The sequence below is a fragment of the Thalia democratica genome, chromosome 4, assembly GCF_965202585.1.
Source record: "Thalia democratica chromosome 4, ktThaDemo2.hap1.1, whole genome shotgun sequence".
In the NCBI taxonomy this organism is placed as follows: Eukaryota; Metazoa; Chordata; class Thaliacea; order Salpida; family Salpidae; genus Thalia; species Thalia democratica.
Genome location: NC_139168.1, coordinates 51,381,142 through 51,405,358, shown reverse-complemented (window position 1 = coordinate 51,405,358; position 24,217 = coordinate 51,381,142). Strand labels below are relative to the sequence as shown.

The window sequence follows — 24,217 nt, the reverse complement described above, 5'->3', positions numbered from 1 at the left end:
ATTTTGAAAACTACGATACTTTAATTTAAGAGAAAAACATTAAAGAAAAATAGACAACTTACAACGGTTAAAAATAATAAATTTGTTTAAAAAGAAGTAGCAGAGTTACAAAAAAATTTTTACGTAACTGTTTTATGCATAAATAAAATCAACACAAGGTTTTAAATTTTTTTTTCTTAACAAATGTCATATTTTGCAAAAAAAAAACACAGAAGTACTATCTTTTTATGCATTATTGGTTGAAACTTAAAAAATATCATACTTTTTAATTACAAGCTTTATTTACATACTTACAGTTTTGCAATACAAAACACATTCAATACAAAACTTTACATTAATCACTATATTTTGTTAAGTCAGTATAAAATACGTTTTTTATTCAAATAATCAATAAACATAATAAAGATAAAAAACTTACACGAAATTGAGTTTTTTATAAAAAAGTTCGTTTCTAAACTTCCCCTAAAACATAAAGCTTTTACAAAAATATAAAAATAATTGACTTAAAAATAATTTTCTTAAAAAGGCTTATTTTAGCGGCAGCTTTAGACTTTAAATTCTAGTTAATGAAGTAGCTTTAACAATGTGGAGATGTGACCTGCACAGTGCACACTTAAAACTTCACATATATCCACTAGAAATCTAAGTTGTTATTAGTGTAATTAATTCAACTTTATTTAAATTTATAAGTACTGGTGATTTAAATTTTTACTTGAAGTTGAATTTTCAATAAATACACATAAAAAAATTGTACTAATAAAAAATTTGAATTTAGTTTAACTAGAAATATTTAGTGAGTTTGAGTTTACAAGTTTTAGGAAGCTTAAATTACTTATGCACTTAATATATTTTCATAAAACTGCGTCGTTAAATTCAGACAGTAGTAGTTTTTTTTATTGATCGTTTCCACGGAAACAGTATATTTCTCCAATCACGAAAACTGACAATTGTGCAAGTAAGTAACACAATTAAATCTGCATCATATACAATTTGCCTATATAGTGAGTATGAAGCTTGGAGGCAAAATATTATAATAATTCCCATAACACCTGTAATACATGCTTAAGTCAACCAACTAAGTTAAGTCATTTAAATTGAAAGTTTTAGTTAATGTCAAGCGTTTAATTACTACAGAAAGGAGTTAAACACAAATTTGATTTTAAGTAATTTTTAATTAAAGTGTGTAAGTTATTAAAAAGTGTAGTTTTATTGATAGAAAGTATAAAATAACAAATTTTCACTGTACTCTTTCTTTATTAAACTACCATATGTTAATATATTTTATGTTAATAAAATGTTAATATCATATGTTAGTAACTTTTTCAAATAACACATATTTGTATGATCGTCATAATAACTTCTACTATTGATAAACTTTGTCTATAAGTAAATATTTTCTCGACAAATATTTGATCATAAGCCAAATAAATATTCTATATTCTTCAATGTTCCAATTTTGAAGTTAATGGTTTGCTAATAGAGAAGCAAGTTTACTGGAATATATAATAACAAATTTTCACAGTACTCTTTTGTTATTAAACTAACATATGGTAGTATTATTATAACGATCATACAAATATGAATATTTAAAAAAAATATATTTACACACGTCGTATTGAAATGAAACTAAAGCAATTGTAAAATACAACTAGTAAATATATAATCGAGCTGTTTGTTTGTTTTATTTATTTTTGTTAGTTTTCAATTTATTTTAACTTTATAACTTGCATCAGGTGGGTGTCACTTTTGCACAAAGCGTAATTTTTTGCACGGCGTCACTTTTGCACGGCGTTAATTTTCTCGTTTTCACCCTAACCTGGACTCTAACCCTGAACCAAACCAAAACTTTAACTCTAACACTAACTCTGAACTTAAATAAGACCCTAACCCTAATGCTGAGTTTAACTCTAACCCCGACCCTAATTTTAATTCTAACCCTAACTCTGAACCTAGCCCTAACCCTGACCCTTACCTCGTGCAAAAGTGACGCCTTGCAAAAGTAACGCTTGTGCAAAAGTGACCCGTTCCAACTGGCATTATACACAGTTTAAGTATTTAAAATATTTCCTACACTTAAGTTTTGACTATGTTTGTACTTATATAATCTTTCAAATCTTACATTACGTTTGTATTTTCTATCAAGCACTGAAGTTTTAATTTATATTTTAAGCTATCTTTTAAAGTTGGAGATATTATGAAAGAAAGACCAAAAAGTGTTATAGATGACGTTTATATGGGTGAATGACTATTCAAATTCGGACAATTTAAACTCCGATAATTCAAATTCTCAAAATATTTCAAAGACAACCACTCAACCAGTAACATATATTTGAAATATTGCGGTTTTTGGTCTAGTTATTACCTACAGAGCAAAACTTTAAACACTTTTTGAGATATGACTAAAATTTTAATATAACAAATTTTTCAGTGAACTTCATTCGCTAGGATCTCTATTAGCAAACGATTAGCTATAAACTTTAAATATTTAGTTTTAAAATATCATTACAAATTTTCACAGTACTATTTCTTTATTGAAATAACATATGTTTCTGTGTGTTAACTTGTAGAAACTGTAGAGCGAACTTGCTTTGCTAGGATCCCTATTAGCAAACGATTAACTTTAAATTTTGAATATTTGTTTTAAAATATAGTAATTTTCAGTAATTTCTAAAATTATCTTTTGATTTTTTTCGATTATCATAATCTTATTAATTAGACCTAAACCACTTTTTTTTTTTAATATATTACTTTCCAAGTTGTAACCTTTAGAAAAAACTAAAAATTTGAATTGTCAGAACTTGAATTGTCCGAATTTTAATTGTCCTGTAACCGTTTAAATATACAGTAAGAAATTAAATACACGAGGTGAAAGGTATAAATCTTTGAAGAAGTAAATGATGTAGCTGCGGAAGATGACAGCTTCGAATTCAAATTCACACTTTTACCAAAGTCGGTCGGCGATCTCAAAACATGGAAAACTTTTCAAATCGTACTAATGAACCCTGTGCGAGACGGAGTTAAATGTACAAGTTTGATTCTTTCTTTAAACAAAATAAGTAATTTTAATGAAATTTCAATAAAACACTATGAAAAATTATTAAAATTTTAAATTTTTAAAGATTACAAATATGCAGTGGTAAAATTTTAAACGATAGTATAGCAAAAAATAACTTGATACCTTAAAGTACTTGACATAATTATAAACAATTTTAAAAAAGCGCATATAAAACATTTAGATTTGATGAGAAAATCTTCTTAACAAACCCTAAGTGTACACTTAATAACCGTACTAAGTCCGACGTGGAACGTTTATGTAAAGTGAAGATTGACCGCTCGAATAAGGCTGTTTAAATATGTATTTTCAAATGTAAACTAGTGCAGTCGACTGACACAAAGTCTTAAATTAGTTTTCTGGTTTAGACAAAGAAACTTAAAGTTTTATTTTTATATTTAGAGCGAAAAACTAATAACAAAGTCACTCAAATCTGCTGAATATTACACAAATATTCTTATTGATGGTTTAATCTTAAAAAACCTTCAAGTCGATACTAAACGATCAGTAAAACTTGTTGAAAAAAATAATACTTTATCAATTAACATTTAGTCATATGCTCCTTCTATTTTTAAAGTACAAACATTTCTGTTTTAATATCTTCATAATACATTTAGCACACAACTTTATCATGAACCTATGCTTTAAGCAGGGAAGGGCAACTTCTCAAGTTAAAAAGCCAAACGTGACAGTGGTTGGTATACATGACAGATTTATTACAAATATACTTTTGCAAACCTACGTATTTTGTAAACATTTTTGATATCTAATCATTAAATTTCCACAAAATAATCACAAAAATATCAACACAGTTTACTCACAATTAAACAATAAAACCACAAAACAACAAATATGTAGCATTAAATCAAGCTTATTTTTAGTTTTACTCGATTTGAAGTAAGATAACGGCATCGCGTTTTGAAAATAAAAGTTTTTCATTGCTTTCAACTTCGAAGAATCAAAAGTAAACAAAAACATGTTTTCATTTCAGTTTCATGAGTTTAGTGCTTTATGAGAACTTAGTTTGTTTATACTATCTCAAACATATTTATTTAGTTTTAAATTTATTCAGTTACGTTTATACTTTTAAAACTTTTAGTTGGAGTTGTAAAATCATCATTCAAAAAACTACCGTTCCAGCATATGGCAATTACAGCACACATTGAAAGTCTTTTCATTATTTGAAAGTTTATTTTCTGTGATGAATTGAAACTAGCCTAAAAATAAATAACAGACTTTAATAAAGTTTACTCAGATTAATTAAAAAAAAAGTATTTTCATATTTCAAACGTGACCTTTTATGTTAAGTGATAGAAAATAAATATTAATCATTAATACTTATGTAATAACAATAATTAATAAAATCTTAAAATATATATAAATTAAGTTCAATGCAACTATTTCTAATATTTTTAAAACTTTTTAAAGCTTCTAAACTAATCTTACTACAGTAAAATAAGAAGAATTAAACATTATTTTTAGAAATTAGAAAATTTATTTCAAAATAGTAAAGTTGTGAGTACAGTTTCCAAAATTTTAGGTCGTTTCTACCTTAATGTCTGTTACGATCTAACTTTGAAGACATTTTTAGCTTTTAGACTACTTTGCAAAATGTAGGTATCATTTTAATACGCTTTTTTCTTAAATCACATATATATTGTCCTGGAAAAGACGTTGAAAGGTATCCGTGGTGTGCGACTCGGTAACCGTAAGATTTTCTTGTACCAGGTCCTTGGGCCAAATATTTTGAGCGCTTTTATTTTTGTCGTTCAAAAAACAGTATATTTAGAATTTTTAATGCATTCAATCAACTTTATTTTAGAAAAGTATTTCTACTAAACAATTTTTTCTAAAGAGTAGTATTTAGTTTTGCACAAAATGAAAAATATTGTTTAGCATTTTTAAGTATGTATATATATTTTTATTTTACAAAAGTAAATAGGAAAGGACAACCGTAATTGAAAAGGTTAAAAAATATTGTTTTTCAAGCATAAGAAATTTATACCTAGTTTTAAAGTAAGATAAAATCTTTCTAGATTAACTATTAAAAAAATTTACTTAGATATAATCTAATTTTTTTCTAAGCTAGGAGTGGAAAACTTGTTTAGTCAGTAGGCCAGATTTAAGGAAAAGAAATCATTTTCAAGCCGAAATTGTTAAGGGAAGAACTTAGAGGGCCGCTTAAATCATAAAAATTATCCTAAAAGACTTGAATAACATTTAAATAACTTAACTGAAAAAAATTGTTCATCCTATAAAATAATGAAATATCAAAGTAAGAACACATTCTAAAACACTTTTTACAAAAAAAAAGCTATTTTTTTATTTGTTGTACTTAAGTCAGTTTCAACCTATAACGTACGCCTCGGACAAGAGATTTCTGCATTTGGCCTTTATCCGTCCAGCAGCCCTACGTTGGTCATCCCTATTTTAAAGTCTAGTAACTTTTTTTTGATTTGTACAAGCTTCTAAAAATCTAAAACTAATCGCTAATTTTTCACCATGTATTTTTTATGATCAAATTATTTCTAAAGCAATAAAATATGTTCATTTTGTTGAATAAGGAATCAGACTGCGAAAATTATGGTTAAAGATGTTACTGAAATATATTGGATTTGTAAAATGAACATTAAATTGGAAACAAGAAATATGTTAAAAAAGGTATGACTTATGTAATTATAAAAAAGAATCACGAAATTAGTTGATTCTTAAACAACTATTTTTTCTGAAACGAATTGAAAGAATTAATAATTTTTTAAATTTATTTACAACTAATAAACTTGTTATAAATATCCATTAAAATTATATTTTAAATTAAATTTCATATAATACTGAACTCGTAATTATTAGTTTTAAACTATCTTCTCCATTTTAAATTCAGTTTTATACAGTTTACTTATATTGAAATTAATCAAAATATTTTCTTGTTTGAAGATTGTTATATACAATTTTAAAGAAAAAAGTACATTTTAAAAACCTCATATATTGTAGATATTAAATACTTTAGATATCAATTTAATAAGTCTAAACCTTTAAAATACTTTAAGATGAAGCACGTGTAAAACAAAAACACACAAGATTTTGTTCATTTACTAAATCTCGTCAAATTAAAAAGAACAGCTGTTAAAATGCAATAAACGTAAAAAATACAAAAATTAATTTTATATATAGTAAATTGTTTTTTTAATGAATTAATAAAATTTAAAATTTTATAAATCATAAATAACCCAGAAAATATGTTTGACTAAATAATTTTTTTTAAAGTAACTAAATTTTTATGTTTATATGTGTTTTTTTAAACAGTAAGGCATCATCTTGTTTTAATCGAAAATGTTATTTTGACTTTTTTGTTTACTTAATTTCAATTTAACTCAGTGTATGGAGTCTTTGCTAAGTTAACTTTGATTTTAATCTGTTGATTTTAAAATACCTTTTATTTTCTAGTTTCTGTTTATCTGACAGGACGACGAAAACTTCTTTGTATGATCAATCTAGATCGAAAGGCAGTTGGCTATTGCTTTAATGGACTCAGTTTTAGTTACAACGTGACCTTTTTTTAGTCATCATTCAACTTATTTTAACGATATACAACGGAACTTTTTTATTACTCTTCTTATAACTTATTTAAATAGCAGACTAGATTTAAATGCTTGCGGGCAACAATTTTACTTTTCGAGGGCCGTATTTTGTTTTAAAAAACATGCTTGCAAGCCACGGTTTACTGATCCATTGTCTGTAATGAAGTTCTTTATATTTTTTAAAGATCCATGTTATGTTATTTGAGCAAAGCTGATTCGTATGAATTATCTTTAAAATTATGTTATTTGTTGAAAGTTTTACTATCTAGGTTGGTGTGCAGCCATTCTTGTATTAAGTTGTTAAATACCAGTTTACAATAACAGTTTAGGTTTGAGTTGATCTTTATTTTTCTGTTTTCTTGAGTTTTTATAACGCCTTTTTCATACAGCATACTGTTATGACTACCGTGATGGTCACATAGTGCACATTTATTTCATTTCTTACTATGAGAAATATTTTTCTTTCTTTGTTTCACAATGTTGACGAATGTATTTAGTAGCTATTTCAGATTGGAGGGCTTTAAAATAAAAGTCTTCAAATTTAACTAAGTTATTTTCTTCTTTAGCGAACTTTGACAGTTCATTAAACTGTAGCAACTGTGTAGATAAATTCTTATTACTTGTTTTCTAAAAACTATGTTTCTATTTTCTATTGTTTTTGACATATCGTTTTCAATGGTTAGAAACTGATTTGTACATTATAGACTTTAAATGATTGTAAATAAACGTTAGCTTATGTCTGCTTATTTTTTATTGTGTCACACCAGACACTATTTGTAAACTTTATCAAAAAGATGGAACTGTGTCGGATTACTTATTTTTGATATTTGTTATAGACACCAGTTAATAAATGAATTACAAATTCTTATTGAATACGTTAGATTAACACTTATTGTGTGTTTAAGATATATTTTTTTTTAATAATTGACAAACTTCCTTAAAAAGGTGTTTTTTCTTAATTTAGGTGGTTTCAAACCTATAATAAATTTTGAATTTTTTTTTAAATTTTATATGGTATTGCTAGAATTATAAATAATTATTTGTAGTTAGTTTTTTGTTAAGAACAAATAAAAAGTCATTAAACTAGTAAAGCATACTAAGATTAATGTTTATAAGTTTAAAATTATATCTATAATTATAGATTTTGAGGTAGTTTTCTCATAATCTACACAAAAATTTGCTGTAAAGTTAAGTAATGAAGTAAATTAAAACAGTCTTACTGTATTTCTCGTGTGGTGTAATAGAGGAATAACTAGGAGTAAAAGTAGCAATAGTTGAAAAACAAGTGTGTATGTAAAAATAATTACAACTCTCAAGTGTTGACCATTTACTTCTAGTGTTGATTTATATTCACACCCTATGGGAGAACCTTTGTATTTTCGCAAACCTAAATATTTACAAAATTCGTTTTTCTTAAATTTATCTTAATCACTGTACTGATTATACTTAATATTAACACAGTATAGCTTTTTGAATGTTTTTATGATATTGGAAAATAAAGAACTATTTTTATTATTTTATTACAATTTTCTGTTAGTATATAGTGAAAAAATACTTAGTTTTGTATTTAAGCTTTTTCACTGTCATAAATTTTAAATGTCTAAAATAGGTTAACCTAAAAATATTACTAGACAGGCTGCACATGATATTGATATTAGCATTAGAACGAAATAGCTACAGAACACATGAAAGTTGTTCCACCATTCCAACTTCATTGGAAGATTTATATTAAATTTTCTTTGTCTTAACCACAACACAATGTATACAAGGGTTAGAGATGTTATAAGAAGAACTGTTTTGATATTGTTTATAACTGTGCAAAAGGTTTTCCCTGTAAAAAAAAATTTGTTAAATACAAAGTAATAAACTAAAAAATATATACTTTTTAAAAACTATTTTGAAAAGCTAGAGGAAATATAAAAAAGACAATTTCGATTTAAAAATTGTTTTTCAGAGTTTTTTTATACATCTTAAATAGAATAAAAATATAGAAAAAGGATTTTATGATTACTTATACAACTTTATTTCAATTTTTCTGGTAAAAAATACTCTACTCAAATGTATATTGATGCTTAATGATTTATACCTTGGAGATGTTAATTTTTTTTTTACAATTAAAATATTATAATTATTTCAATTAGATACTAAAAAAAACACATATATATCAAGTGTATTTAGTTTAACTGATTATTGTATTTTAACTTTTATATCTATAGCAGGATTTCCCAAAGTGAGCCAAGTGGGCTCCTTAGGGGCCATGACAGAAATTTAAGGAGCCATGAGCAGCAAAGTGGCCACAGGGGGGCATAAGGTCATAATTTGAAACTTACACTAGATATTCTGGAGTTGATGGTACAGAAAAAAAAGGTACTAGGTGTTTTTAATGGTAGTTTTGAAATTTACACTAGATATTCTGTCGTTGAGGGGGCCATAGCTTTTTTATTTTCTTTAAAGGGGACATTTATAAATGTTTGGGAAATCTTGATCTATAGTCTTTTCGACAATAAATAAAGTATATAAGTTTAATAAGGTTTTGAAAAAATGTTTAATTATGAAACTAGATTTAGTTAGCATTTTACAGTAGTTGCTTATGAGCTTACAAACAAAAAATTTTTCATCTAATTACAGAAAAAGAAAAAATGCGTTTTAAAAACTGTACATACGAAATGAAAAACGTTTCATATTAGACAGCAAATTTTGAACACATAATTATAATAACTTTATTTAACAAATCAAGTATAAATAAAAGAATTTAAGGTTCTACCTGTATAGTTAACAAACAAGATGCAAATTTAGTATTTATTCTTTTATTAATTATAACATATTTTATAAGTAGGTTAAGTTAACAAAAGGCTAACCACACTTTTATTAACATTTACAAGCTTATAAAGAACTATTTTTAATTTTTTGAAATAAAATCTAATTTGATTTAGTTAGTTAAAACTTTATATTCCAAAAAACAGTATTCATGATATGGATTTGTATTACTCTACTTGCAAAGAAAGAAACTAACTTTTTAAATATATTCTATATGATTGTTTGAAGCTTTTTACGTAGATTTTACAAGTTATAGTGTAAGTTACAGTTTTGATCCTAGACTCTTGTTATTTTTTAATTTACGTCTGTTTAATATTTGTTTACTTTGAGGTTAATAAATTTTGTTTAAGTATTTAGCAGCGGCAACGCATAGTTTTTTGTTAGTGGTTGCTAAAAAAATACAAGTATTTAAACAACCCCTAAGTTCGATATTTAAACTAGTTTCAACTAGTTTGGTAAATTAAAAAATAGACAATTAAAACGAATCGTATTTAAACAGAAGTTTTTTTAAAGAAAATTAATCTAAACACACTATAAATTATATTTTATTAAAAAATTTCAGGTTGAGCACCTGCTCAAATGCTCCATCCCACATGACTCCCCTTGTATTAAAAATTAACTAATTTTAATTACGTAAATGTTTACTTTAAAAAGCTTTAGATAAATTTTTAAATAGTTACAATTTTTTTTATAAATGCTTCAAATACAAAAACTCAAAAATCTGAATATTAGTGTTAAGATTATAATGTTGTTTGTTAAATACCAATTTTTTTTATTTCAAATAATTTATGACACTTATAATGTAGTATGAGCATTAATCAAGAAACTATTTTTAAACGTCAGGATATTTTAATTTTTTTAGTATGTAATGTAGTCTATAAGACCTATTTATTATTATGAATAAATCATTGTAATAATACTTCCAAAGTAATTACTTAAATTTTACAAGTATTATCTAATATTGTAACTAAAGCAAGTGTAACTATTGTTCTGCTAATAATCTTATTTGATTTTACATAAATTTAAATACAAAGAATGACAACCAAATGTAATATGTATTTTACTATCTCTTTATAAAGGCTTCCAAACTCAATATAGTTACAAGTAAATTGATTTTTGAATAAAATTTATTACAAAAAAAATATTTAGGTTATTTTCATTATATAAAAACCGTAGCGACGAATTGTATTTTTCTTATGGGGTTTGGAAAATTTACAAAAAAAACAAAAAAGTTTTAAACTAATTTAATAAGAAAGAAATGCAACAGTTATAGGAAATCGTTTGTTAACAAATTTTTTTTAGGTAGTGAAAATTTTATCATTTTAGTAATATTGTAACAACTTTTTTATCGGGTGGAGCAACTGCTGCAATGATCTATCCCACGCGACGCACCTGTATAAAAAAATAAACGAAAATATAAAGTTAGTAAGCTATTGATAATCTTTACCCGGTTCATTTTTGTAGAAAATTTCCAAAACCTCCAGAGCAACTTTAATAGTTATAAGTAGGGCAGAAACTGACAACAAGATCCGTGCATTGTTTGTTTTTAAACAACAGTTTTTCTGAAAGTATAAGAGAATAAATTTATAGATGTATTATAATTAATAAATAAATTATAATTAACTTTGCAAACAAAAAATCATTAAACTTTTAAAAAATAAAAGTCTTCAATATCAGTCAAGAGGAATATAAAAATTAAAAATGTACGAGACACGATAAAAATTAAGTATGCTACGGTGTATCGTTATAAATTAAAAATAATAACTAAACCTAAAAACTTAAGGTTAAAACTATAAAATATAAACTAAGCTTAAAGAACAAATAAAAGTAAAAAATGAATTACAACAGAACTAAATGTCTAAATCATTACTTCAATTTTATTTTTACGTTTCTTAAACTAAAAGCTTTTCTTTTACTCATTTGTTATTTAACTCGTGCATCAGTCATTTGTATTATGTAATTTTAGCCATTTAGCAATAACTTATATTTAAAGTATCTTTGATTGTATAGTTTTATTCATTTTCAACGAGTTCTCAAACTTTATAAGTTTAAGAATATATTAAGAAATTTCAATACAAATATCCTACATGTTTAACTCTTAAAAGCGGTAAAGTCACTAGTTTAAAAGCATTTTTAACAAGTTATGCAGATAAATTTATAATATTATTTAAATTTATTTCTTAGTCAAACAGTGAACTAGGGAATTTAATTTCTACCAGGGGCGTCGCGTGGAGTGTTGCACTGCCGCAATTGCACCACCTTAAAATTTTGTGAGTAAAAATTAAGTATCAATAATTTTTTATTTGTTATTTAGAATAAATTCTCTTATAAAACTCCAATTAGACAACGACCATTTTGCTTTTTACACTGCCGCAAACTCGTAGCTGCCTGCCGCACATAAACTCAAAAAATCAAAATTTCTTCAAGAATTACCGCAAAATCAATAAATTGCGGTAAGTAAGCTAAGTTGAAAATTCTTTAAAACAATACAAGAAGCTAAACATTCCAGAAGCTATTGTAAACAAAAAATATAAACAAAGCTAAGCAGAGCAGAGGCGACTCGAGTAGAGGCGACTCAAGCATCGGCAACTCGAGCACGGGCAGCTCGGAAAATTTTTATTTTTATTTTCTGAACCACCTAAGAAAAATACCACGTAACGCCGCTGGTTTAACTATTTAAAAAGATATTGGAACAAAGTATGTTCAATATATAGATATTAACTATAATTTAGTCTGAAAATAAACCCCTAAATCTTAGAATATATTTTAAATTTTATTGCATAGTGTAGACCAGGGGCGTGTTTTGACTGGTTTCCTGTTTCCTGTGAACCCCCTGAAAAAAAAAAGGAAAAACAAAAAGAAAAAAAAAGAAAAATATTTTAATTTAATTGTATAAGTCTAAACATTTTTTTAGTAAAGTTTCAATTTTTAAGATTAAATTACTTGAAAAAAAATATTTTTATTATAAATAGATATAAAAATGTAAAAAGTTTAAAATTTAAAGGAAAAATTTGTAAGAACTCCATCTATACTAACATTTAAATCAAAATTGAAATTCTCTTTACATTTTATTTAAATGTTTTTAACTTACAGATTGTATATCAAAATTCAAATCTGTTATTTAAAATAAAAATATTACAGACATAACTAACTTACTCTATATAAAATTAACTTTTTTATCAGGAAACAATATTATAAAATATTTAAAACTAGAATAAATTTTTTTAATGATATTTTAATTTAATTGTATAAGTCTAAACACTTTTTTTATTGAAATTTCAATTTTTATAGATTAAATTACTTGAAATTTTTTTTTTATTATAAATAGATATATTAATGTAAAGAATTTAAAATTTAATAGAAACATTTGTAGGAACTTCATCTATACTAAAATTTAGATCAAAATTGAAATTCTCTTTATAAAAATTTATTCTAGTTTTAGTCATTTTATAATATTGTTTCCTGATAAAAAAGTTAATTTTTTCTTAAGTAAGTTAGTTATGTCTGTAATATTTTTGTTTTAAATAACAGATTTGAATTTTGATATAAACTTTGTAAGTTTATAACTTTTTTCTGGTTCTTATAGTTTTAATTTATCTAAATTTTATAGAGTATATTAAATAAAAAAAATTTAATATTTTTCTATTACTAATTGTTTTTTTTTTAAGTAGAAAAAAAGTATTTTAAACATAGAGTTTTTCGACTAAATATTGCGTACTTAAGTGGCAAATTAAGAACAAAAATAATTGTGATCGTTTTGAAAAAAGTCTAGAAATGCCCCTGGTGTAGACTGTAGAATATAAAAATGTAAATTTAGGAAAAAGAAACTACTGAATTTGGACAGTAAAATGAGTTCATTAATCAAGGTATACAGCTGTTTTTGAGACTTTTCAAGAAGTTTAGAACATTGCTTTCTTGAAAAAGCACCGACGAAAATCAAATAACGAAAATCGCTTAATCAAAGAATAAGTTAAATTGGTCTAAGTTAGACAGTACATGTAAAATAACAGGGTTCCACACACTAAGTGTACTCAGGATAACTCTGGACAGTTAAAAAAAATTTCAACTCAGGATAAACGTGTTGTAAGAACAGGTGTATCACTGTTTTTATCTGCTGACTTCATCACTGACGACAGATAAGTTGATTAGTTCTTACGACTCCAACTGACTTACCAATAATTGTTTCTTTCTTAAATGATATTGGTGGTAGAGATAAAAATTATCTCAATACAAGTTTTTCATATACTTAAAATATTACAGCAATACAACTAAAGCAATTTTTTCCACTATCAGGCATAAATGGACTTTTCCAAAAAACCTTCTGGTGCATTGGGTCTACAAAACTAGTCCATTATTGGATGCCAACTTAAAACAAAATGCTTTATAAGTTTCTGTCTCAGGAAAACAACATTTATTTAGTTTTTAGTAGTTCCTTCACTATGATACAATTTGAAAAGCATTCACACCAAAAGAGTTAGTAATACAGTGATTGGCTTTCTTCAAAAATAGAACTGTGTATACAGCATTCATAGTATGGCTTTTGCCACTTTTAGATGTAATACAGGGGGAAACGGGTCTAAATTGCACAATGATAAAACTGCACAAGGTTACTAAATTGCACGAGGGGACTAAATTGCACGAGATCAAAGTTGCACGAAAGCACAAAATTGCACAAGCCCAAATTTGCTAGAAGTGAAATTTGCACGAGGGCACAAAATTTCACGAAGACGATTATTGCACCAAATGTCAATTTTGCACGAATTACATTTTTGCACCAGAGTAAAAAAATACAGAAACAAAAATAAAAAATAAACAGAAAAAAACTTTTTAAACAATTAATAAATAAATAAAAGTACTGACTGAGGGTAAGGGTTAGGGTAACAGTGATAGTAATAATAAAAATAAAAAAAGAACTAATAAAAATTATAATTAAACTTTTTTTTTTTAATTTATTAAAACCTTTTTTTTAAGCTACCGACCGAGGGTAAGGGATAGGGGTAATAATGCTAGTAGAAAATTTTTTTTTTTAAATAAAGTTTAAAAATAAAAATAAAATAACTTACCGACCGAGGGTAAGGGTTAGGGGTAACAGTGATAGTAAAAAAATAGAGTAAATAAAAAAGATTAAAAAAAAATATTAAAAAAAAAATAACCCGTGCAAAATTGTCTTCGTGCAAAAGTATCTTCGTGCAATTTTATCGTCATGCAATGTTAGCCACTCGTGCAAAAGTATCTTCGTGCATTTTTGTGCACTCGTTCAATTTTGTCCCCTCGTGCAATTGTGTATGCTCGTGCAATTTAGACAGCTACCCAATACAGGGTGCTACTCATTTGATTGTGTGTAATTTTAAAACTGTCTTGGCAAGCCAATATAACAGCTAGTTTGCAAGCATCATGTACTAGAGCTGGTACTTTATAAAGTTTTTTGTTCTATATCCATAGAAAAACGAAAATTTTTCGAATAAAATATCTTAAAAAAATATAAGTATCAATGAAAAAAACCTTGGAACACAATTTTTTTAAAGAAACTGAAACGGTTTGTTTGTTTTTACATAAACTGCTAACTGTTCCCTAAAATAGTTATATAATGTTATTCCCTATTAAATCAATTGTACTTTAGCTTCAGTAGCTCCTGGCAACGATTTTGGATTTAAAAAACACACTTCAAAACTACAAAAGTACTGATTAGTCATGTGCAACCTTTGCGTTAAGCGCCATGAATCCTCATCTACGGTATCTTATTGAAAAACTAGTTGAAAATCCTTTGAGTTTGTTTAATAATTATACCAGTCAAACAGTCAAAGATAAGGTTGCTTATACTTTAAATCATCAAATGAATCAGGATAAACCCGAAACATTTAAAAAAACAAAACAGTTACCTATATTTCCTGTTAGGTCTAATGAGAAGCAAGATCTAGTAGACTTTGTTAGAAGTAATTCCATGCTTTTTTTAAATCATAGATAAATTTATTTTTTCCTATCAAACCTGCAGAACAATAGACTACCGACAAGTATTACTTAGATGCAAAAGTAATAGTAAAGTACATGAGTGTTGTCAACGACGATGCCGAACGAGGTATTAAATTGTCCAGCAGTTGTGTATCGTTCTTCGAGAAATTAAGACACGCATTAGGATAATCTACGAACCATCGAGAAGGATAGGAAGGACGTACCAAATCTCATAGTAAAGAATATTTCAAGAAACTAACTGTTGTAATTTGTTTAATTTCATTTCTAATTTAAAAAGAATCAACACTCAACGAATGCTTGTTGCTTTTTTAAAAAGACAAAGTTCAGAATAATTGTTCAAAGTTTTTTTTTTTGATAATCAAAAATGTATTCTAAAATCTAATCGCAATATCAAAAAATATTTATAGACTCTGCTGTGAAAATAAGGATAATACTATTTTTTTTAAATACATTGGCTCTAATTTACTGACAGCAAGGAATCTTAATTTTTTGGTGGTTTTTCATTTGAATTTCGAGGCTAAAAGCTTTTAACTAAGTTTTACTACAAAACTTTTATTTATGAAGGGCAACAATGCACCCTACTGTATAGTGTGTAGTCTCAGTAGACAGCAAATGCAAATAAATAAATGATTTTAAAAAATGCTAACTGTAAAAGATTTTTAACAGTTTATTTTATAAATACGTTCAAACTTTTTGAATTGCTCAAGTATGCATAGTTTAGCAAATTTACTTGATATTCTAACACATAATAATTAAAAAAAATCTATAGGTAAACCGAAGGAGAAAATTTTATATTTCAAAAATAATTTATGTTAATTTAAGGACACCACAATTTGTTATCAATATAAATTTAAAGCAACAATTTTCTGGCAGATTAAAGAAAATTACTTTGACTTTTTTACGTTTGCTCTCGTAAATAAATAGGATATTACAAAGTCACTGTACTATTACTTCGAGAGATTTTAGTAAAAACAATTAAATTGTAAGTGGTTTGTAATGCGATATTCTTATCATATTACTTACCTAAGTAGGTAATGCTTGTTGAGATAAATAAACTATTAGAATATTTTTTGAAGTTTAGAAGTGTGTAAAGTCTTACAAAAAGTATTTGAAAGTTCTTCATAACCATTTTCATTTTTTGCTAGAAAAAATTGTTTCTAAAAAGTATTTTCAATGTTTTAAAAGTGTTTAAAATTCTTCTTACAAATTCAATATCTTAAAGCATTTTTTGAAGTATTGAATTTGTGCTTATCTCCTTAAACTCGAGTTGAAAACTCTAGTCGTTGCTTTTAAAGTAAACCAAAAGTAAAAAATGAACATAATAAACAGCTAGATTTCTTATACTTTAAGTACTTTGTATGAACAACGTATAAGCAATTTTTTAATTAATTACATAGAATGTACAATGTACATATTTCTTGCTTTTGCTATATCTAAGATGTATTTTGTTTGTTGTAGTTAAGAAGCAACTAAATTAAAATGATTTATGACAATAAATTTTTCTGTTTTATAGTATCTGCTGTTTGGTTTAGAAAGCGTTTGGTTCATAAGTGGACTTGTACTCTTTTCAATGAAAAGTATGTCATTCTTCTCCAGAATTACTACTTGATGTATAAAACAAAATATATAAAACGAAAAAAAAAGCTAGCTTTCTCAATTCTATGCTATAGAAATCTAAAACAATCTTATTTAGATTTTTTTTATTTTTGTAAGAAATACTTTTTTTCACTAAAAGCACTGGTATATAATATTTTTGTATGTAACAAAACACTACGCAAGTAGTATTGATATAACCTATAGTTTCATGTGCTTGATAAACTAGAAATACTTCTTTTTAAAACTAAATTGACCTATTATAGATATAAAAACCAAACATGTGAAGCTTTATTCACAATTAATTATCTGCTGAAGACAAACTGATAAATAATTCAATTTTTTTCAAGAATAAAAAAAATTGGGGCTGAATATTCTACACATGTGTCGCTGATTGGCTGATCTATTTTCATAGAAATAAAACTATCCAACCGTAAATTTTGATGCTAGTTATCATATTTTGGCACCACAAGTTGTTACAAGTTAGCAAAACACTTAGTTTAAAATTCAAAAGTCTGTTCTCAAATATTAAACCTTACTAGTTTCAGAAATTTGTATACAATTTAACTGTAATACATATGTAGGATAAGAAAAAAATTTTAAATAATAATTTAACTTAGGATTATTTATTTTTACTGCTAATAAAAGGTTATGAGTGGTGGGGTCCATTATTTTTGTATAAAAATTCACAGTAATTACCTAGGATGAAGTTGCACCAAAGTTTTCTCATTTTGAAATATTTTCTCTCCACATTTACAACACAGACACATATCTTTCTTAAAGCACACTTATTTTTAGTTTAATAACCTTTTAGAGGAAATCATATTAATCTTTTTCTTCTTTTCACATTTACCATGCACACACACTTTAGAACAACTTTGTTTACTTTATGTTTTTTCTTTCTTTATGTAAATATGTATATAAAATTAAAAAATAAAATAAATAAAAATATAAAAGTTCTTAAAAAAAAAATATTTTCTTACTTGTAAACCTGTTAAAAAAAATCTTTTTTTTTTTATTTGTTAATACTTTTAAAATATGTACATAAATTTTTAAATTAAAAAGGTTGAGTTAATTTTTGGTTAGTTAAAGGTCAGTTATTCATTCAGGTAATTTTTTTCATATTAGAGTTAGTTTATTAAATTTTTTAAATACTTTTTGTGAAACACATTTAGTCTTTGATTTGAAAAATTTGAGTTAATTTTTGGTTAGTTAAAGGTCAGCTATTCATTAAGATAAAGTATTATTTCTTGAAGTATTACCTTATAATAATTACAGTTATAGTTAATTTTAATTAAGTTCAGGTTAAATCTATAAAATAAAGTTCACAGGGTAACTTAGGTCTCTGAATGTTTTTATAACTTTGTTTTGGATCTAAAACATTGTTTGAACAACAGATATCTAATTTGCCACAAGAACTTTTTTTAAGGGTATAGGGGGTTAAAGCCAATCACTTCCATGTTTTTGTATATTTATATAACTATGATTCTTCCATTAAATAAGCAAAAGGAAATTACAGTTGAGGGCAGGGGATTACATCCATGTAAGGTACTCAATAAATTTTTAAAACAAATATGTTTTATATTTAAAGGGTATCTTTAAGAAGTACGCATCCGTGTAAGGTACGCAAAAATTTTTCAAAATGTTTATCTATTACATTCAAAGAGTATCTTTAAGAAGTATACATCCGTGTAAGGTAAGAATAAACTTAGGGGCATAGGGGAGTTAAAACATTTTTTTAGAAATAATTATTAGTTAAAGGTCAGTTATTCATTAAAATAAAGTGTAACCCCCCTGTAAGAATAAATTTAGGGTGTAGGGGAGTTTAAAAATTTTTTATGTTTTAATGTGATTTTGTTTTGTATAGTTTTTAATAAGCTACAAGTTGTTTTTTACAGATTTTAAAAATTCAAAATAACTTTTGAGATATAGCCGGTCAAAGTCAAAGGCAACAATAGGTTCCATATGGGATGCAAAACTAAAACAGCTAATAACTAGAAATCACTAAAAATATATCTTCTAGTATTCCCAGTAGTTTTTGAGATTACTACCACAAATTTTTAGGAAATGTTCCTTGCAATATTTAAAAATACTGGTGCAAGGAATTATTAAAATTATAAAAAAATATATATATAAAAAATTAAACAATTTTTTTTTGTTTGTTTGTTATGTTTTTTTTTTGCAAAAGACTTTTCTAAACATTGCAAGGAACATTTCCTAAAAATTTGAGGTAGTTATCTCTAAAAACCTAGGAAGAGATAAATTCTTATTGATTTCTTGTTATTTACTGTTTTAGTTGTGCCTCTCATAAGGAACCTATTGTTTCCTCCGACTTTGACCGGCTACATCTCAAAAGTTGTTTTAAATTATTAAAATCTGTAAATAGCATCTTGTAGCTCGGTAAAAACTTTATAAATTAAGATCACGTTGTGAAAAAATTGTTTTAACCCCCCTATGTCCTTAAACTTATCCTTATCTTACACGGATGCGTACTTCTTGAAGATACTCTTTGAATGTAATAGATAAATAATAATAGGCTTTTTATTTATTTTTTTATAATTATATGTGCTTACTTACATAATTTTAAAAATATGGCAGTAGTGGGCTTTGAACCCTAAAACAGGTGTTTCTGAGCAAAAATACGCCGCTTTGACCGCTCGTCCATGTTGCCTGGGCTATAGTCGCACATTTTGCAATTATAAATGTTAAATTTTTAGTAATTTTTCAAAAGTTTTTGCATTGAAATTTATTTATAAATACTAATTCAATAAAAGTATGATAACATAACTAATTATGTACCTATTTTGTTAACATACAAACAAACTAAATCAATATTTGAATTAATTTAATCATTGTATTTAATCAAGTATAATACTTGCTATTTAAAAAAATAAAAAACAACAAAACAAAAACTATACGTAATACACACAACAAGGTAATACATATAACAAACAAGATAATTGACTTACTTAAACTAAATAATAGTAATAGTTATTTTAATTTAAACTGTTATGCCTAAGTATAAACTTAATGTTTTAACCTACAATTAATAAACTTTTTTTAATTCTATGCCTACCCCTTACACTCATTTTATGTCTAATTTATATGGATCTCATAAAATTTACTACTTTGTTAAACTAATTCTTAATTATTTTTAGAATTTTGTTTTTCAATAATTTTAAAACTTTTTTAACTACACTTTTATGTTTATTTTCGCCAAAAAATAATTAATGTAAGTTTATACTAAAAACCTGCTTAATTTTTTTTACTATTTTTTGTTTATATGTGATAAAAATCTCGAATCAAGATGTTTTTTAAGCGTTTTGTGTTACTTTTTATTTAAAATTTTGTTTTCTCTTAGTGTTTTCAATGAAAACAGCTTTAATACAAATGAATTTTTTTTTTTTTAAGTACAAACAATTAATAAAATTTATTACTAAACGGGTTATAAACCAATAAGAATTTAAAATAAAGTTTTTGAATGTACGAACCTTGATTTAATTCCTTTGGTAAACCTGTTTTGACCATATATTTAATACCCTGTCATTTATGTATTAAAGAGTTATAAGTAGAATTCAAAATGTTTTTAAAGTGTATTTTTGTCTCTTTAAACGTTAAATTTTATTTATACCTAGTTTTTTTATTAACTTCTCATCAAAACATCTATTAATAATATTTTGATATTTACATACAAAAAATTAATCTATATATGACGTTTAAACGATGTTTTATTGTTTATTTAATATACAAAATGTACTAAATACCATTGTTTTTGTTGAAACTGATTAAGTTATAAAGTTTATTGGTTTTCTTCTTATTTTTTTGAGTTTTAACAGAAAAATTTAATCACTTTTGATTATTCTTTATCATTTTACCAAAAAATACGTTTCTTTTAACTGTTTATTTATAAATTTACGTATATTTGGTTTTTTATAAGTATTTATTAAAAAATTTAAATAATATTTAGTGGTTTATAAAAACACTAATTTAATTAAATTAAAACTAACTGTTTAATGTTATATTACTTAGATTAGTTATTTTTCAAGCTAACTTAATACATCTAAGTTAAGTTTAAAGTATTAGAGTTTTTTTAGATTTTTTATAAATAATATGTTTGCTTTTTTAATGTTATCGCATCATTTTGTCCCTGTTTTCGTAATAATTTTGAAAAATTTATTAAACTTTTATGCTTTTTAGCGCCACAAATTTTAAACAAATCAGCGACGCATTGGTGGAATATTCAGCAGAAAAAATTGTCGTATATAAATTTCATCGCAAAAAAAGAAAGCTGTTTCAGATTATTTTATAAACCATAAATTTAAACTTGCTCTCATTATGACTAACGATACTTTACAGAAAATAAAATATTTATTTTCTATATTCATGTATGATGTATTTAATTGCCTTTTTTGTGGAAACAAATCAAACTACAAAGAACAAGTATTAAAACACTAAATTTATTTTAATTATTTTTTTCTTTTCGAAGAAAAAAAACGTTTTCTTCTAATTTTTTAAAAGCTTTTTGTACTAAAAGTTTTATAAACTGGTAGCAAGTAACTTTTTTAACCTGACTCTACAGTATAATCTTTTTTTTTAACAGAATAGTATTAGTTAACAGAATAAATCCGGTAGGAAAAAAAAAAATTACATCTTTGAAGTATGAAAACTATTGTTTTCTAGTCTAAACAACTTCTTGATGTTTTATAAAATGTATCTGCTTACAAAAGTTTCTAGGTCTCGAATTGAACAACTAGTTACAGAATTAAGATTTCATTAATACTTTCATTTGTAGTGCTCATCTATGTCGTTGACAAAAAAAGAAAAACATTTTTCTGATCAACTTACCTAACTGTTGTAAAAAACAAGTATAGGTACTACACACTTGGTCAAAATCGCGTTGAAATATAAAAGGGAATTAATGATTTGAAACTTCAGAAAAAGTACTATAAATATTTCTGAAAACTATCTTTTAATGCAGTATAAGACTCAAATGATATTTTTAGTTAACTAGAAAATATATTCATATAACAAAAGTTATTTAATCTTAATCAGAAGCGTTCTAAAATGTTGTTTCTTTATGAGCACAAAAAAGTATTCGAACATAGATGACCACTGACCAGTAATTATACAATAAGATATACAAGACGCACAAAATCAATAAAATTAAATATATTTCGAGCAATTTTCATCAGTAGAGAACAAAGCTAACAAAAGATTAGATCATACAAACTTATATAGTAACCAAGTAATCATAAAGTAATCAAAAACTGATTACTTAAAAATTACTTTGTTACTATAAAAATTTGTAAGATCTAATTTCTTGTAAGCTTTGTTCTCTTTGTTCTCTTTGAAGAGAATTGCTCGAAGTATGTTTAGATAACTTAAACTTAGTTTTAAACTAATTTTGTCTTTTAACAGCTTTTATATGCTTTATAGATATGAGTTATAAGTATATAATGATTAAAAAATACATGTTTTCTACGTAGTTTAATAAAAAATCTTACCTTCATATTATTATTGGTACAATGAGGTTTTCCAGGGTTTGCGATTGAAAACTTCTTGTCATGTGTAAACGAGCTAATCGTAATGTAAAATGATGAAACCAGCATTAATAAAGTTAAAACAGCAACTGCAGTTATGTCTAATAAATCCTTATCATTGGAAGGCAGGGTTGTTTGAAGTTTGCTGTCATATATTTTCTTTACTGTGGTGTTAACAAAAGAATACTCCATAACATTTTTAGAAGAAAAAGGAGCTTTTTTAGTATACTCATAAAACTTCGTTTGAATTATCATTTTGTTTTTGTAATAGCAACTGTGAAAAAAATTTCAAATACAGTATACAATAAAAATTTTTCTTTTTTAAAGATTTATACTTAGATTTTAGTTTTCATTAAGTTTTTAATAAACTATATAAAAACTTTTTATTCTTTATTTTACAATAGCATTGACTTTTTGAAATATTTCTAAAAAAAAAATCTAATACAATTACAATTTAACATGAAAAGTATGTGTTAAGTTTTATTAGGTTGTTTTAAATGTGCTGTAGTTTGATAAGTTAGTTTGTTCTCTTAAGTAAAATAAATTACTGTTAAAACACTTTTTCTTTAGGTTTTAAAGTTGCTTAAAGCGGTTCAAAAGTTTTTTTTTTTGCGTACAAACAGTTTTTAAGAAAATTTGTAAAGTATTAAAATAATTTATTGATAAAATATTTTTAACTAACTAATAATTAATTCTAAAGATAAATAGCACATTAAAGTTAAGTTATATGCTTGAAATTTACAGCTCCTTAAAAACTTAGTCCAATATATTTATAATGTTAGTAAGAAAACACTTATAAGTTTTAAAAAGAAAATAGAAAATTTTCAAACCATTTTCTTTAAAAATATATTTGTACACATTTAAAAAATATAAAAACTACTATTAGTATTTAATTTTATTACACAGAGAAAATAAATGTCAATTTTAAAAAATATAAAGTTTGAAGTAATATTCGTAAATTTAGTTAAATTCAAATGTTAATCAAACTGTAATTTTATGTAGAATATCTGATAAACACGTTTAAATCTCTGTGAACAATAGCAATGCCTTCCTATTTTTAACACTTTCAAAATATATTGAAACTAGGTAACAAAAAGTTATTTACGCCTTACTTATTACTTACTAAAAAATATTGGTTTTAAACAAAATAAAGTTTTTAAGTTATGTTTTTAAAAATTATTTACAGCTTAAAATATAAAGAGAAAGTATTTTTATTTAGACGAAGCTAAAGGCACAAGTTTTTACCCTACTTAGTGGAATAACTATAACTTTCTAATGGAAAACTTTAAAGAAATACTAATATAATTGAAGTTATTAAAAGCTAAGTATGAATTATATATTAAATTGCTGATAGTGATGCTTAATGTTGATACAGTTTCACTTATCAATTTAGGTTTTTGTTCTTCGACCACTTTCGATCTCAGTTTATAATGTTTGCTCTGCTTGCATCGTTTTAAAACTTTAAAACTTCGTACATTTTATGAGTTTAGACAGTTTATCTAGTTAATTAGGTGATCGAATATTACGCTAGTTTTATCACTTTAACAACTGTCTAAAACTCTTTGGAAAACTTGTCGTGATGTCTCTAATATTAAGGAGATGCTCGGATAGACAGACAAGTGAATTTAAAGATGGAAGTCGCATTAAATTTTTCTCACCATTAGCTG

General features: G+C 25.2%; 1 protein-coding gene across 1 annotated transcript; it reads right to left on the bottom strand.

The window, feature by feature from the left end:
• Nucleotides 1-449: 449 nt before the first annotated feature.
• LOC145834848 (uncharacterized) lies at nucleotides 450-22,803 on the bottom strand. The gene is made up of 6 exons (XM_082942366.1): nucleotides 22,515-22,803; nucleotides 10,895-11,009; nucleotides 8,246-8,461; nucleotides 7,851-8,017; nucleotides 4,185-4,269; nucleotides 450-1,049 (listed from the first exon to the last, which is right to left on the bottom strand). Exons 1-6 carry the CDS (start codon nucleotides 22,740-22,742, stop codon nucleotides 874-876), a joined length of 987 nt encoding a protein of 328 aa, XP_082798492.1. The 5' UTR covers nucleotides 22,743-22,803; the 3' UTR covers nucleotides 450-873.
• Nucleotides 22,804-24,217: the final 1,414 nt, after the last annotated feature.